Source organism: Cebus imitator, unplaced genomic scaffold (assembly GCF_001604975.1).
Source record: "Cebus imitator isolate Cc_AM_T3 unplaced genomic scaffold, Cebus_imitator-1.0 Scaffold49, whole genome shotgun sequence".
Classification (NCBI taxonomy): domain Eukaryota; kingdom Metazoa; phylum Chordata; class Mammalia; order Primates; family Cebidae; genus Cebus; species Cebus imitator.
In genome coordinates, this window is record NW_016107364.1 from 1,948,203 (window position 1) to 1,962,280 (window position 14,078).

Below are 14,078 nucleotides of genomic sequence, written 5' to 3' on the forward strand. Positions count from 1 at the left end.
AAAAAAAAAAAAACGAAAGAAAAAAATACAGTTGAAGCAGAAAGTTTATATGCAGAACAGGTTTTATTAAATACGAAGACTGTAGGTCCCATTCTTTGTATCGAATTTTAACAAACACATTCACAATCATATCAGGAAAGCCATGGTGTTATGAGCCATTCATTACATGAGGACTACTTTACCAAGCACAGGTAATATAAAAATTATCCTTTTCCATAATATAATGTTAATGATTTCTACAAATAAACTTCTTCTCAAATTTAAAATCCAAATTCTTTAACAACACTTACATGTTTAAGAAGTAATTCTAGAATCCAGTTTAGAAGTTCCAATGAAGAATTTTTTCTTTGTTCTTTTATTAATTTATTTAAAAAATGTATGATATCTATTAGCAGTTTCTCATCTTCAGTGGAAGCAGGAAGCACTTGTAAAAACCTATAATGAAAAGACAATAATCATGGTTTCCAGTTCTTTAAAATACATATTACCACTGTTTATCATGGATATGTGGTTTTAACAAGTGTCTTGTGAGGATGCTATTTTATGAGATACTGTTTTAAATGCTTTGAAAAATGCAAAGTTGAAACAAACTGCGTATCTGCCTTCAAAAACCTGAGCTTATAGTGGGAAAAAACATGCGGACAAGTAACTAACTAAAATAACTAGAAGTGACAAGTATCAGAAGAGGAAAAATAACAAATTCAGAAAAAGTACCAAAAAATACCAAGGAGATATATACTTCCTCTAACTGTCCAATGAAACTTGCTTTTTCATAATGGGAATGCCATATTCCACTGATAAGAAGAATTAGTACTTCAAAACAGTGCTACAAGAGAATAAGGTAATGAAGTGAGAGAAAAAAGGTCCTGCAAGGATGCTACCAGAGTTTTAACAGGCAAGGGAAACACCGAAGGTAGACCTAGCATGAAATTTCTGTGTAAGTTTGGAGTTAAAGGATATCAGCCAATTTTCTGAGATTTCTTTTAAGAAAAAAAAAAGCTGGTATAAGTGAGCTGAAAGATTAATAGACAAACTTTTATTTAAAAGGGAACAGTCTGGAAAATCGTTTTTTAAAAAGGCAATCAGGAAGAGATACAATGAGATTCAATTTTATCTCTAATTTTTTTTTTTTTATAAATCTAAAGCAATTGCATCAAAATGTTAATAAGAGTGACAATAATACTAATCATAATATGCAGCATTTATTGAGCACCAACCTTGTGCAAGCCTATGGTCTAATAGCAGGATTTTTATCAAACTTAACAACAACAGTATGAAGTGGGTACCTCTATTTCAAAGACAAGAAGACTCAAGCAAAAATATGGTTAAGTCGTTTCTTCAGAGTCACACAGCTAGCAAGTTTTAAAACATGAATCCTAGACTAAGCAGTCCAACACCAGGGATATATAAATGCTGTATTTCTTAGTAATGTCGTGTTTGTCTCATTATTATTTTTTATTTAAAATTCCCACATCCCCAAAATGACATTCAGCTGAGTAGGACAGCAAGTGTAAGATTATAAAAACTGGGATTAGAAAAATACTCTGAAAGAATGGAATCAACAGATGAATTTAACAACCACAGATCTTTAGAAGAGCTATGATTTAACAATCATGAGGTTTATAAGAAGTCTTCCATGATATCCATTGTTAACATTAAAATATCACCTCTGTAATCCCATTTTATATCCACCCTCATATCCTTTAAATCCCAGGGTACTATCCTCTTTTTAATGACTCCTGAAGACACAAGACACTCTTTCCTAACTCGGGGTCTTATCCCTTTGGCACATTTTTTTAATTTAATTTTTATAATATTTGTTGAATATGGCATTTTACTCTAGAGAAGAAATAATACAGTCCATAAGTGGTTATTCATTTATGGACTTTTTTTTTTTTTTGAGACAGAGTTTCACTCTTGTTGCCCATGCTGGAGTGCAATGGCGCAATCTCGGCTGACTATAACCTCCACCTCCCAGGCTCAAGTGCTTCTCCTGCCTCAACCTCCTGAGTAGCTGGGATTACAGGTACGAACCACTACGCCCAGCTATTTTTTACATTTTTCGTAGAGACAGGGTTTCACCATGTTGACCGGGCTGGTCTCAAACTCCTGACCTCAGGTGATTGTCCTACGTTGGCCTCCCAAAGTGCTGGGACTACAGGCATGCACGACCATGCCCGGCCCATTTATGGATTCAAAGTATCAAATTTCTGCCACATAACATGCACCAAACTATATCCCACTTATTTTAAAGAAATAATAATTGTATATATCCTTAGGGTACAATGCGGTGTTCTGACACATTTATACGTTGTGGAATGACAGAATCAGGCTAATTAACATACCCACCACCGCAAATATTTTTTTTTTGTGGTGAGAACCTTTAACATCCATTCTTTTAGCTATTTTGAAATATACATTATTATTATTATTATTATTATTATTAACTAGAGTCATTATGCTGTAATAGATCACCAGAACTTACTCCTCTTGTCTAACTGCAATTTTGGACCCTTTCAGCAACATTTCTCTACCCTTTCTTCATTTCTCCTCCCCTTACTCTACCCACATCCCCTGCCACTTGCCTCTGGTAACAATTCTACTCTCTACTTCTATGAATCGGACTTTTTTAGATTGCATATATAAGAGAGATCATGTGGTATTTGTTTCTCTGTGAGCCTGGCATCTTTTTTGCTTCCAATCCCATAGACTTTTAACATCCTTCTACCTGTTATGCCTTGGCTTAAGCTTCATTCTCTGAGCCACTTTCTGTCTACTGAAGGGATAAGGTACTCCTCTAACAGAGTTTCATAATAGTCTGCTTAGAAGCATTCCTACTTTTGATTATACTCTTAGCTGTCTTAATTGCACGTTCCATGAAAGCAGGACCCTATCAATTTTGCTGACTGCTATATTTCCTACAAGAGTGACACCTCGTAAGTGATCAATAAATGTTCGCTGAATGATGGAAAAGCAGCAGGAAAAGATAGACAGTAGCCCCTTTCTTCCTGTTCACCCCATGCCACAGTACCACACCCTATGTAAGTCATCATGTCCGGATCTCAGGGAGAGTCCTAAGAAACACAATACCCTTGTAAAATGGCATAAACAAATGAGAAGTCTGGACACTGTGGCTTTTAAAGTATATCTAAAAAACCAAACCATTTAAAGCAGGGTGGGGGGAACAGAGAAGAAATTATGGTTATGTTTAAATGAAGAGTTGTCACATATGAAGACAGTATTTATTCTAGGAGTTTAAAGGACAGAATAATAGGTAGAAATGACCAGGTACAGTTCAAAAGAGCAAAAAACTCACTAATAATCACAGCACAGAAACAGAATGAGTATCCTTCAAAGGAGGTATTCATGCTGAGGCCACATGGCCACTTGACAGGGATACACAGAAGGGAATTCACCAAGTACACAGCTGGACTAAATGAGCTCTAAGGTCTCTCCAACTCATCCATTCTACATTTATTAGGAGTCAACTGTATACTATGACTTATGCCATAGGTGAGGGATATAAAAAGGAATATAATAAACCCAAGGCATATAAGGAGGCAAATATTTAAACCACTGTAGAAGTAATGCAGGAAAACCACATGACAATTATGGTAACTACAATTCCACATACGTTACAGAGGAAGAAGACCTTGGAGCTGAAGGAGGAGTAAATATTCACAAAGCAGCCAGGGAGTTAACTATGTAAAAGCGAGGGGGTATAAAATGGAAGTTTATGCCCTAAAATATCCAGCAGTTTCCTAAAACCCCAATATTTGTACTTCATAGAAACACAATGTATGTTAGAGACATGGAAAATGAAACTGAAAAGGTAGGCAAGTGGCGGATCAAAAAGAACTTTCTACAGCATGCAAAGGGATTTGACTTCTATTAATATCTAGCACACCATGGAGAAGAATCCACAGGTGACATGTATTTTAGAAGGATCATTCAGAACGCAACATAAATGAGTGGCATAAGGTTAAAAGCAGAAAAACCAATTCGCTAGTCATTCTATAGTTCAGTAAAAAATGGTGAAAAACAGTAGCAATAGGACTTTTACTAGGAAAGGTGTAGAGAGACATTAAACAGGCAAAACAACAAAAGCTAGTTGAAAGAAGATTCTACATACCTCTAACAACTTGTAATCCTACTAAATCATGACTATCACCTATTTTCTTAAAATAAGTTTCCAAAATGATACTAGACTATAACAGTATGTTTGTGTCTTAGCATATACATATAAAAACATTCACATAAATTAATGTTGGACTGTTAAAATAATCAGCAAATGCAGCCATCTGCTATGATCTAAGCATGTTAAACTGACAAGCTAGAGCCTTCTCAATAACTGCTATAAAGAACTTCCACATGGCAATCAACTTTGTGAAATTCGGAGTAAAAAGAAAAATGATACAATTTACCTAAGAACAAAACAAAAGCAAAACAAAACAAAACAGCCTGTGGCAGGTGTACCAAACCTATTAATTCACTGATGTCTCAACTCATTTATAATATGGATAGAAATAAACATTCAATTTGTTTCATCCATGTCTTATCCTAATTATTTACTTTTGTGAGGTAAAGTTTTCTAAGGATAATAAATTGTTGTAAGTTTATTAATAATCCCCTCAACAATGCAATGACTAAATTAAAATTTATCTTTGGCTATTACAGATGATAAAAATCCTGGAGTTTTTCTATATAGCAAAAGTAAGGGCATAGACTCTTATCTTCAAAGAATTGGAGGTGAACACAATACAATACAATCCAGGTCTTTGAAACTAGCAGCCTTGACCTCACACTGACCTGTTCAGCGTGTTGTGCCAAGCCAGGGACTTCAAGGTAGCCCCACACGAACCAGGGCCACCCTTTAATGACAATCTGTCATTCAGAAGATAAAAACTCATCCTAGTGACAGCAGCCCTAACTTCTCTGTGGGTTGCAGCCTGAACAATGGAATGGAGGCAGTCCTGCAGCCCACTAGCCATGTGTGTTATCTTCAGAGTGAGGATGTCCTCTGCAGATAACTTCAATGTATCCAAAAATCTAGACAAAAAGAAAAAAAGAAAGAGGAACATAAAACTATTTAAATAAAAGCTCACATTTATTTCTATTATAAACTCTCCCAAAAGTTGTTTTATCTTCATTTTCTTTTAATAAAAGATTGACTTATAGCCAAAAGAAAACTGATACATCTCTGTCAATATTAGAATTTTACATTGGCATCCCAAATGTTTGTACTGACTTTTCCTCCTTAAAAAAATTTTTTATTCACATAAGACTGACAGATTAGAATATTAAGATACTCAAAAGTAATCACCATCACAGTAATGACACTCATGCATATACTTACTGAGATTTTATTCTAAACCAGAACCCTTTTCCCAGTGATTCACATCTATGAACAAATCAGACTTTAAATAATCTCTAAAAAAGCACACAGTAAAATGTTTTTTCATTTAAAATTTTCTTTTATGATAGATTATGAAAAGTAATAAATACATGCAATCTTTTTAAAAGTAAAAATTACAACTGTTAAAAGGCAGAATCAGATGACATCAAGGGAAAAGTTACTGGACCTAAGGAAAAAGTAAAACCTAACTAATTAATTACAATTAATTAATTGCAAATACTTTTTCAACTAATATGAGAGCTTACTCTTGTGTTTTAGTTTCAGAGTTCATTTGCTTCAACAGATTATCACTCCCATGATACCATGACAGGTTCCAAGCTATTCTCAGCATATCTGACACCGGCTTCAAGGCCAAACAATCAGCAGATAAAGGCAAAACTATGGAGTAAGGACTCACAGCATGGTGTCCGATTACATGAACAGGTAGATGATACCTAAAGGAAATGTAAAAACAATTACAAACTTACAAATTCTTAAATATGCTACTCAAAAAGATGAGCCACAAATGAGGGCTAGTTCAATGCCTCCCAACCCACAATAATGCAAAGATTTCTCTTAGTCCCTATTTTAAATAGTTATCATAGTTTATACAGTATTTCGATTAATCTTTCCATCTCCTCTAAATTCCCCAGAATACTTAAACCCTTTCTTGAGAACATACCCCATTCTATGCTATATTACAGTTGTTGTGGAGATAACTAAAGCTCCTTGAAGTCAGGGCCCATGAATATAGTGAACCCAACATAAAAGGTGTTCAGCTAAAACACTGGTATCTACTTTATGCCAAACACTGCTTATTATGTATCATTCATTCACAGTTACACATATGGCACTATAATACCTATTTTACAAATGATCAAAATGAGGCTTAAAGCTGACAAATGAATTGCCTATGATCACAGAGGTCACTAAGGGACTGAATTCAAACTTAGTATTTTCACTTGAGAACACAATTTCATCATCAATAAATTCAGCAAGAACCAAGATATATGTTTAGAAATAGAAACAGATTCAAAAGCAATATCTCTTAAACCAAAGTTAATTTTGTTCTATCATAAAGACACATGCATGTATATTTTGTCTCGTTTTTCCTTTAACATGGCGAAATAATCTAACATGCATGTAAATTTGCATCCTAGAAGGAACAAAAAGAAATTTTTAAAATGTGTATCGAACAAAACATGATCCTAAATAGCCAAAAGAATCCTGAGCAAAAAGAACAAAGATGGAGCCATCACACTGCCTAACTTTGAATTATGCTACAAAGCTACAGTAACCAAAACAGCACGATACTAGCATGAAAGCAGACACATAGACCAATGAAACAGAATAAAGAACCCAAAAATAAATCCACACATTTAGTCAACTTTCAACAAAAGCACCAAGAACATACTTTGGGGAAAGAACCATCTCTTCAACAAAGGGTACTCAGAAAACTGGCAGAAAAATAAAACTAGACCTCTATCTCTCACCACATACAAAAATCAAATCAAAATGAATTACAGACTTAAATGTGAGACCTGAAACCATGAAACTACTAGAAGAAAACATTAGAGAAATGTGTCAGGACATTGGCCTGGGCAAAGATTTATTGAGTAACACCTCAAAAACACAGGCAAGCAAAGCAAAAATAAACAAATGGCAAGCAAATAACAAAATAAACAGAAAAGCAAAGCAAAAATAAACACATCAAGCTAAAAAGCTTCTGCATAGCAAAGGAAACAGTCAACAAAGTGAAGAGTCCCTTATAGACTAAGAAAAAATATTTGCAAACTATTCAACTGACAAGAGATTAACAACCAAAATATATAATGAATTTTAACAACTAACGCAAAATTATAATAATCCAATTAAAAACCAGGCAAAAGATCTGAACAGACACTCCTTAAACGAAGACATATAAATGACCAACAGCTATATGAAAAAATGTTCAACATTACCAATCATCAGAGAAATACTGATGAACTACAATGAAATATCATCTCACCCTGATTGAAAAGGCTTTTATCAAAAAGACAAAAAACTAACAGATGCTGGCAAGGATGTGGAGGAAGGAGAATGCTCATACACTGTTAGTGGAAATGCAAATTAGTACAGCCACTATTGGAAACAGTATGGAGTTCCTCAAAAAAAACTAAAAACAGAACCTACATATGATCCAGCAATCCCACTGCTGGGTATATATCCAAAAGATAGAAAATCAGTATGTCAAAGGGATATTTACATTCCCATGTTTATTGCAGCACTATTCACAATAACCAAGATATGGAATCTACCTAAGAGTCCATCAAGAGGTGAACAGATTAAAAAAATGTGGTATACATACACAATGGAATATGATTCCGACATAAAAAAGAATGAAATCCTGTCATATGCAACAACATGGATGGATGGAAGTGGAAGTCATTATGTTAACTGAAATAATCCAGGCACAGAAAAACAAATATCACATGTTCTTCTTTATATGCGAGAGCTTAAAAAAAAAAAAAATTGAGCTCATGGAGATGAAGAGTAGAATGATGATTACCACAGGCTGTAAAGAGTGGTGGGGAAGAGCGGAATCAAGAAGGGATGGCAACGGGTACATAAAAATTTACATAGAAGGAATAGAAGGAATAAGATCTAGTGTTCAGTAGCACAATGGGGTAACAATACTTAATAGTAATTTGTTGTATATTTCAAAATAACTATAAGAGCAGATCTGAAATGTTCCTAATACAGAGAATCGATAAATGTTAGAGGTGATGGACATCTTAATTACTGATTTTATCATTATACGTTATAAGTTTATATCAAAATGTCACATGTACTCCATAAATATGTAATATTGTATATCCATAAAAATAAATTCCTCCAAATAAATAAGCAAGCAAAGTGCTGTGGAATACAGATGAAGGAACTCCTAAAGGAATGGGGAACACAGTTCCTTCAAAGAAGCAACAATAAAACGGACAGCCAACGTTCCAACCAAAAATGGACTCCAACTGCCAACCTAGAATTCTATGCCTAGTGAAAACATTGTTTAAAACAGAAAAAAGGTTTAGATTAAAAAGAAAACTGGGCAAAAATCATTGCTAATGTAAGTGTACTACATTAAATAATAAAAACCTCTTCAAAAAAAAAAATTCTCAGATGGAGGCAGAAAAACCAAAAAAGGAATAAAAGATAACAGAAATGACCAAGGTATACATACAAATCTAAATGAGTATTTATTGCATAAAATAATGATAATAAAATCTTCTAAAATCTAAAATACATATAGAATTTAAATAGGAGAAAAAAAGAAGAGCAAATAAATGGAGTTAATGCAATCTAAGGTCCTTGCATTGCCTGGAATGTGGTAAAAAATACTAGCTTGCAGTCAAGGAAGTAAATTATAATGTCTTGATTATAAAATAATAATCATCTATATAAAAGAATATATAGAAATAATGTATATAGAAGAATACTTGGCTGGGCACGGTGACTCATACCTGTAATCCCAACACTTTTGGGAGGCTGAGGTGGGAGAATTGTTTGAAGCTAGGAGTTCAAAACTAACCTGGGCAACAAAGCAAGATCCCAATCGCTACAAATGACTAGAATAGAATAGAATAGAATAGAGCAGAATAGAATACTTAATATATGTATAACTACAAGTTAACAGCTGAAAAAACTGGACTAATTTTAAAGATTAATTAAGAAAAGCCAGAGAGAAAAAAGAAAGAAAAACACCACATTGGACAAATAGAAAATAGCAAGCTAATAATCTGTATTCAAAAAATCAGTAATCCCAGTAAATGTAAAATGCATTAAAATATTCCATCTAAACTGTAAATATTGTCAAATTGGACCAAAATCGTACTTCTTAAAAAAAAAAAAAAACTTAAATTTAAGGACACAGAACAGCTAAAACTACAAGGATGGGAAAATACAAATCATGCTAACCACTAGCCAAATAAAAGCTGGTAAAGCTATAGTAATAACAGGTAAAGTGAATTCTATATAATGAAGCACTGCTAGAAATAAAGAGGTAATTTCATAATAATAGAGACAACCCACAAGAAGCATGTATACAAACTAAATTAGCCTCAAAATACAAATAGCCAGAACTGACAATGTCATAGTGGAGATTTTAACATGCCTCTCTGCTACCTGAAGGAACTTCACACACATACTATAAAGTAGACACAGGGAGAATCTGAACACTATCAATAAACTTGATATATTTTGATACTTATAGAACAATGTATCTAACAACTACTATATATACATTATTTATTATTTTCAAGTACACATGTAACATTCGTAAAAGCTGACCATATGCTGGGCCATAAAGTAAAATTCAACAAACTCCAAAGAATTAAAATCAGAAAATATTTTCTAATGTCAACATTAAGCTGAATATTAATAATAAAATAACCAGAAAACCTAATACACTAAATCTTCACTAATTACCCCCAATAACACTAAACAACCCTTGGATCAAAGAAAAAAAATCACAATGAAATTAGAAAGTATTTTGAACTAAATAATAAAATATGGCATATCAAATTTGTGGAATATACCAAAAGCCATACTTAGGAACATTGAGAGCTTTAAATGGAAAAGCAGCTAATAATCAATGGTCAATCCTCCAGTAAGTCAGAAAATAAACAGCAAATTAAGTCTGAAGAACATAGAAAAAAGAAAATAATAAAAAGCAAAGGGTAATACATCATGACCACCAAGATACCACTATACCTCCAACAGATGGGCAACAATTTTTAAAATGACAACATTACTGTGAGTAAATAAGTAATAAAACCCTTTCTCCTCTTCATGGACAAATGTGATCTTGAGCTAACTCTCTCTGTCGCTTTACCCAGTAAAATCAGATAGGTATGGAATGTCAATAATTTACTAAGCTGCTTTCCTTATGATGCAAACGACTCCTCACATCTGGACTGGGACATCTAGGAATAAACTATAAGCGCATGATGGGATGGCACAGCTCTCAGTAATCTTGAGTGCTATGGCTCTTATAACAACCTGGAAACTATGCCTACAACACACTTACTAGAAAACATATTATCTATTTGGGACATGAGGCTTCTAAGCCAGGACAGCTCCTAGTACCCACAAATGTGATCTCATTCAAAGCATGACTACTGCAGTCCAGTGAGTTTTATTATTTAGCCAAACCTAAACACCATTAAGACTGGTAATGAAAATACCAAAGGCTGGTGAGGATGTGGGGCAGCCAGTACTTTTACACTGCTGGTGGGAATGTAAATCAGCACAACCACTTTGTAATACTGTTTGGTAGTATCTACCAAAGCTAAACATAAATATCCTATATTCCAACAATGCACAAGTTCAAGAATGTTCTTAGCAGTATAATAATATTAATAGCCCAAAACAGAAAACAAATCAAATGTCCACAAATAGAATGGTAAATGAAAGCGCTGTATATTCTTACACAGAATACTACACAGCAATGAAAAGGAACCAACTATTGCTTCATGCAACAACATGGACAAATCTCTCCAAGTTGAGCAAAAAGCCAACATAATAGTGCACTCTATTTTTAAAGTTCAAAAACCAGCTAAAATAATGTATAGCAATAGAAATTAAAATAAGATTACATTTTGGGATGGTAGAAGGTAATGAGGAAGCACAAAAAGCATTTCCGGTCTGTTAGTAATAGTCTATATCTTAATCTGTATGAGATAAATAGGTATGTTTACTCAGAAAAATTCAATGACTGTACCCTTATGACTTACATACTTTATGTACTTTATGTATGCCATGTGTCACTAAGACAGTTTACTTTTTTAAAAAATCTAAAGAAACATGAAAATCAAACACAATGCAGGACCTTGACTGGATATTGCATTATGAAAAGATATATACACTTGGAGATAACTGGAGAAACCACATCATGTTATAGAATTATTTTTAGTGTTGTTAGATATGATCACATTGTAGCAGATATATAAAATAATGCCCTTAATTTGAGGATGTTCATGCTGGAATATATAGGAAGGAGGTAAATTTATGTCTGAAAGTTATTTCTTAGGAGAGAGAAAGCAAATAGACTCATATGTTAATAATTAATGACCTTAGGCTGAACGACATATAGGTAGGCACTGTATAGTTCTTTCAACTTTCCTGTAAATTTGAATGATATCAAAATAAAAAATTGGTGGCGTGGAGATATACTTACGGAAATCTTCAAAGCACCATCGTGAAGGAACCATGAAAGCCCAAGTTATGGATTTAAATGCTAAATTAAAATTGTGAGAAACTATAGATTTTGATTTCCCTTTCTATAACAACATTTCATCCTTCAAGAAAATCAGAGAAATAAATTCTTTACCTTCTAAAAACTGAAACAGGCAAACTGAAGTCTGATGGCAAAGAAGGTTTACTGGGAGGATTAACAGACCTATTTTATAAAAAAAAACAAAAAAACAAAAATAAAGAAACAACTGAGTAGATCAAGTTTTGTCTAACAAATTTAACTTAACCTCACTTCCTTGACTGCAAGTGAAATCAAACATTGCAACTGAGTCTATCATTTAGTATAGTAACAACATGTTTGCTACTTCCTGAGAGTAAATTAGGCTTTAAAAAAAAAAATTCCATGTAATATGATTCATGTAATGCAGCAGTGGTACTGGCAGGTGACCTTTGTGTGTCTCCTCCCATGGATCCTGCTCAAGATCAGTACTAATCATATTCTATCGTCCTAAACATCTTTCCAGTTTTTTAAAAATGATTAAATATTAAGAAAAAAACAAATGGTTGAAGGAATGCACTAAAAATGTAGATTTAAAGACAAAAATCACTATAATTTTAAATTTTATACTTAATAATGTTTAAAAATAAAATTTCAGAGTGATATTTTGAGCCAATTAGCTTTTGAATACTGCTTATTCAAACCAAAATTCATATAACATATGTCTAGCATGGAAAGCATAAGCCTCGTAAATCAGAAATTTCCACGCATTGCTGTAAGACTGCATCAGATAGCTGAGATAGTTATTAAGAGTAAAAAAATTATAAATTCTTATATCTCACCACATATCCATTCTTGATACTTCATCAAATAATAGAAGACAAAATAGTGCTCCAACTTCAGTCACGACAGTACAATCTTCATGAAATATTAAGGAAACTGAATAAAAAGAAGCACAACTTTATGAAATATTTGTACTTCTATAAAGAATGAACTTCAAATTTAAAATATCTTAATTTGAAGAGAAAAGAAATGCAATGTTAACCCAGATAAGGTGACATCACTAAAACCCAGACTCTCATCTCAAACTTTTGGATGTACAAGAATCACCTGGAGGGTTTGTTAAAACAGTTTCTGATTGGATAGGCATAGGGTAGAGCCTGTGATGTGCATTTCTAATAAGTTCTCAGAGGATGCAGATGCTCCTGATCCAAGAACCACACTACAGATACACTCGCTAGACACTGCCTACTTTAGGTATAGAAACAAACTGATACACCCTCTAGGGTTATGCTGAGTCATGTAATTCTAGCTAAACTTTCTCACCAAGAGATCTTATAATTTTTGTCCTTTACTACAAACGTCATCAAAGAACTTGGATTTGACTTTAAAATGTTACGCTTGGGCTGTGTCGTCATTTGGGTTCCTGTTTGCTTACTATGACAAGATGATGGAAAAGGGAAGTGCTCTGAACTAACAGACATAACAATGCTGGCGCCACCACTTAGCTAAGTAGTACTTACTACTTAGCTTACTACTTAGCTAAGTGACCTGGTCAGGTTCTTTAACATTAAGTCTCAGTTTCCACTTCTGTAACGATCTCAGTGCTACAATTTCTCAATGCTTGAAACCTATGAAATTCTAAACGAAGACATATTATGTACTTATCGCACAGGACTAACAACATAATAGACAGCAAATTCAGGGAAGCAGCAATAAGAAATAAGTTTTGAGAGAAGACATTTTTCCTAACTGCAGGAAAAGAAAATCATCCTTATGTAATTGGCATGATTAAAAATAGCAATAAACCAAAAAGTAAAGAAACAGAGAACATGTAAAAATCGACTTATAATAGACATTTCATATCAATAAACCATAACATTTCCAAGTAAATAAGAAATTACAGCAATGTATTTGTCTGATTTAAAATTTAATTTTTTTAACAACACTTGAAACACAGAAAAATATAGGAGCATATGTTTTCAATTTGGAACTAGAGAAAGTTCTACTTTTAGAACATGATAAAAAAAACTGCCCAACTGCCATAACAGAAAAGCTCTATATATTTCCATCAAATATTGTTTATTTAAGGCTAAAGATACAATAAATACATTTAAAAGGGTAGAAATTTGAAAGAAAATATTAATCACATAAAATCAAGTATAAAGATTGTGTCTATCTTATAATAAAAAACCCTACAAGTCACTGAAAAGAAATTAAATACAACAGGAAAATAGGCAATTCACAGATTAAGAAATTTGAATATACGGATCCGGATCCAAGATGGCCGTTTAGGAACAGCTCAGGATCGCAGCTCCCAGTGAAAGCGCAGAGGGTGAGTGGACGCCGCGTTTTTATTGCCCACAGAATAGGAAATTCCCGGGCAGAGGTGATCCACGGTCGCCAGCGCGGCTGTTTCGGCCAGCGTGGCTGTGCCGGCCAGCGCCGCTGCTTTGCCCC

General features: G+C 33.6%; 1 protein-coding gene across 3 annotated transcripts in view; it reads right to left on the bottom strand.

Moving 5' to 3' along the window:
• RTTN (rotatin) overlaps positions 1-14,078 on the bottom strand; it is a 185,632-nt gene that overhangs the window by 108,496 nt on the left and 63,058 nt on the right. For all 3 annotated transcript variants that reach the window (XM_037738129.1, XM_017527523.2, XM_037738130.1), the window contains 5 exons: positions 12,461-12,557; positions 11,757-11,825; positions 5,662-5,850; positions 4,810-5,049; positions 291-435 (listed from right to left, as the gene is read on the bottom strand). In XM_037738129.1, the coding sequence (XP_037594057.1) occupies positions 291-435; positions 4,810-5,049; positions 5,662-5,850; positions 11,757-11,825; positions 12,461-12,557 (740 nt within the window). The remainder of the gene's footprint in view (positions 1-290; positions 436-4,809; positions 5,050-5,661; positions 5,851-11,756; positions 11,826-12,460; positions 12,558-14,078) is intronic.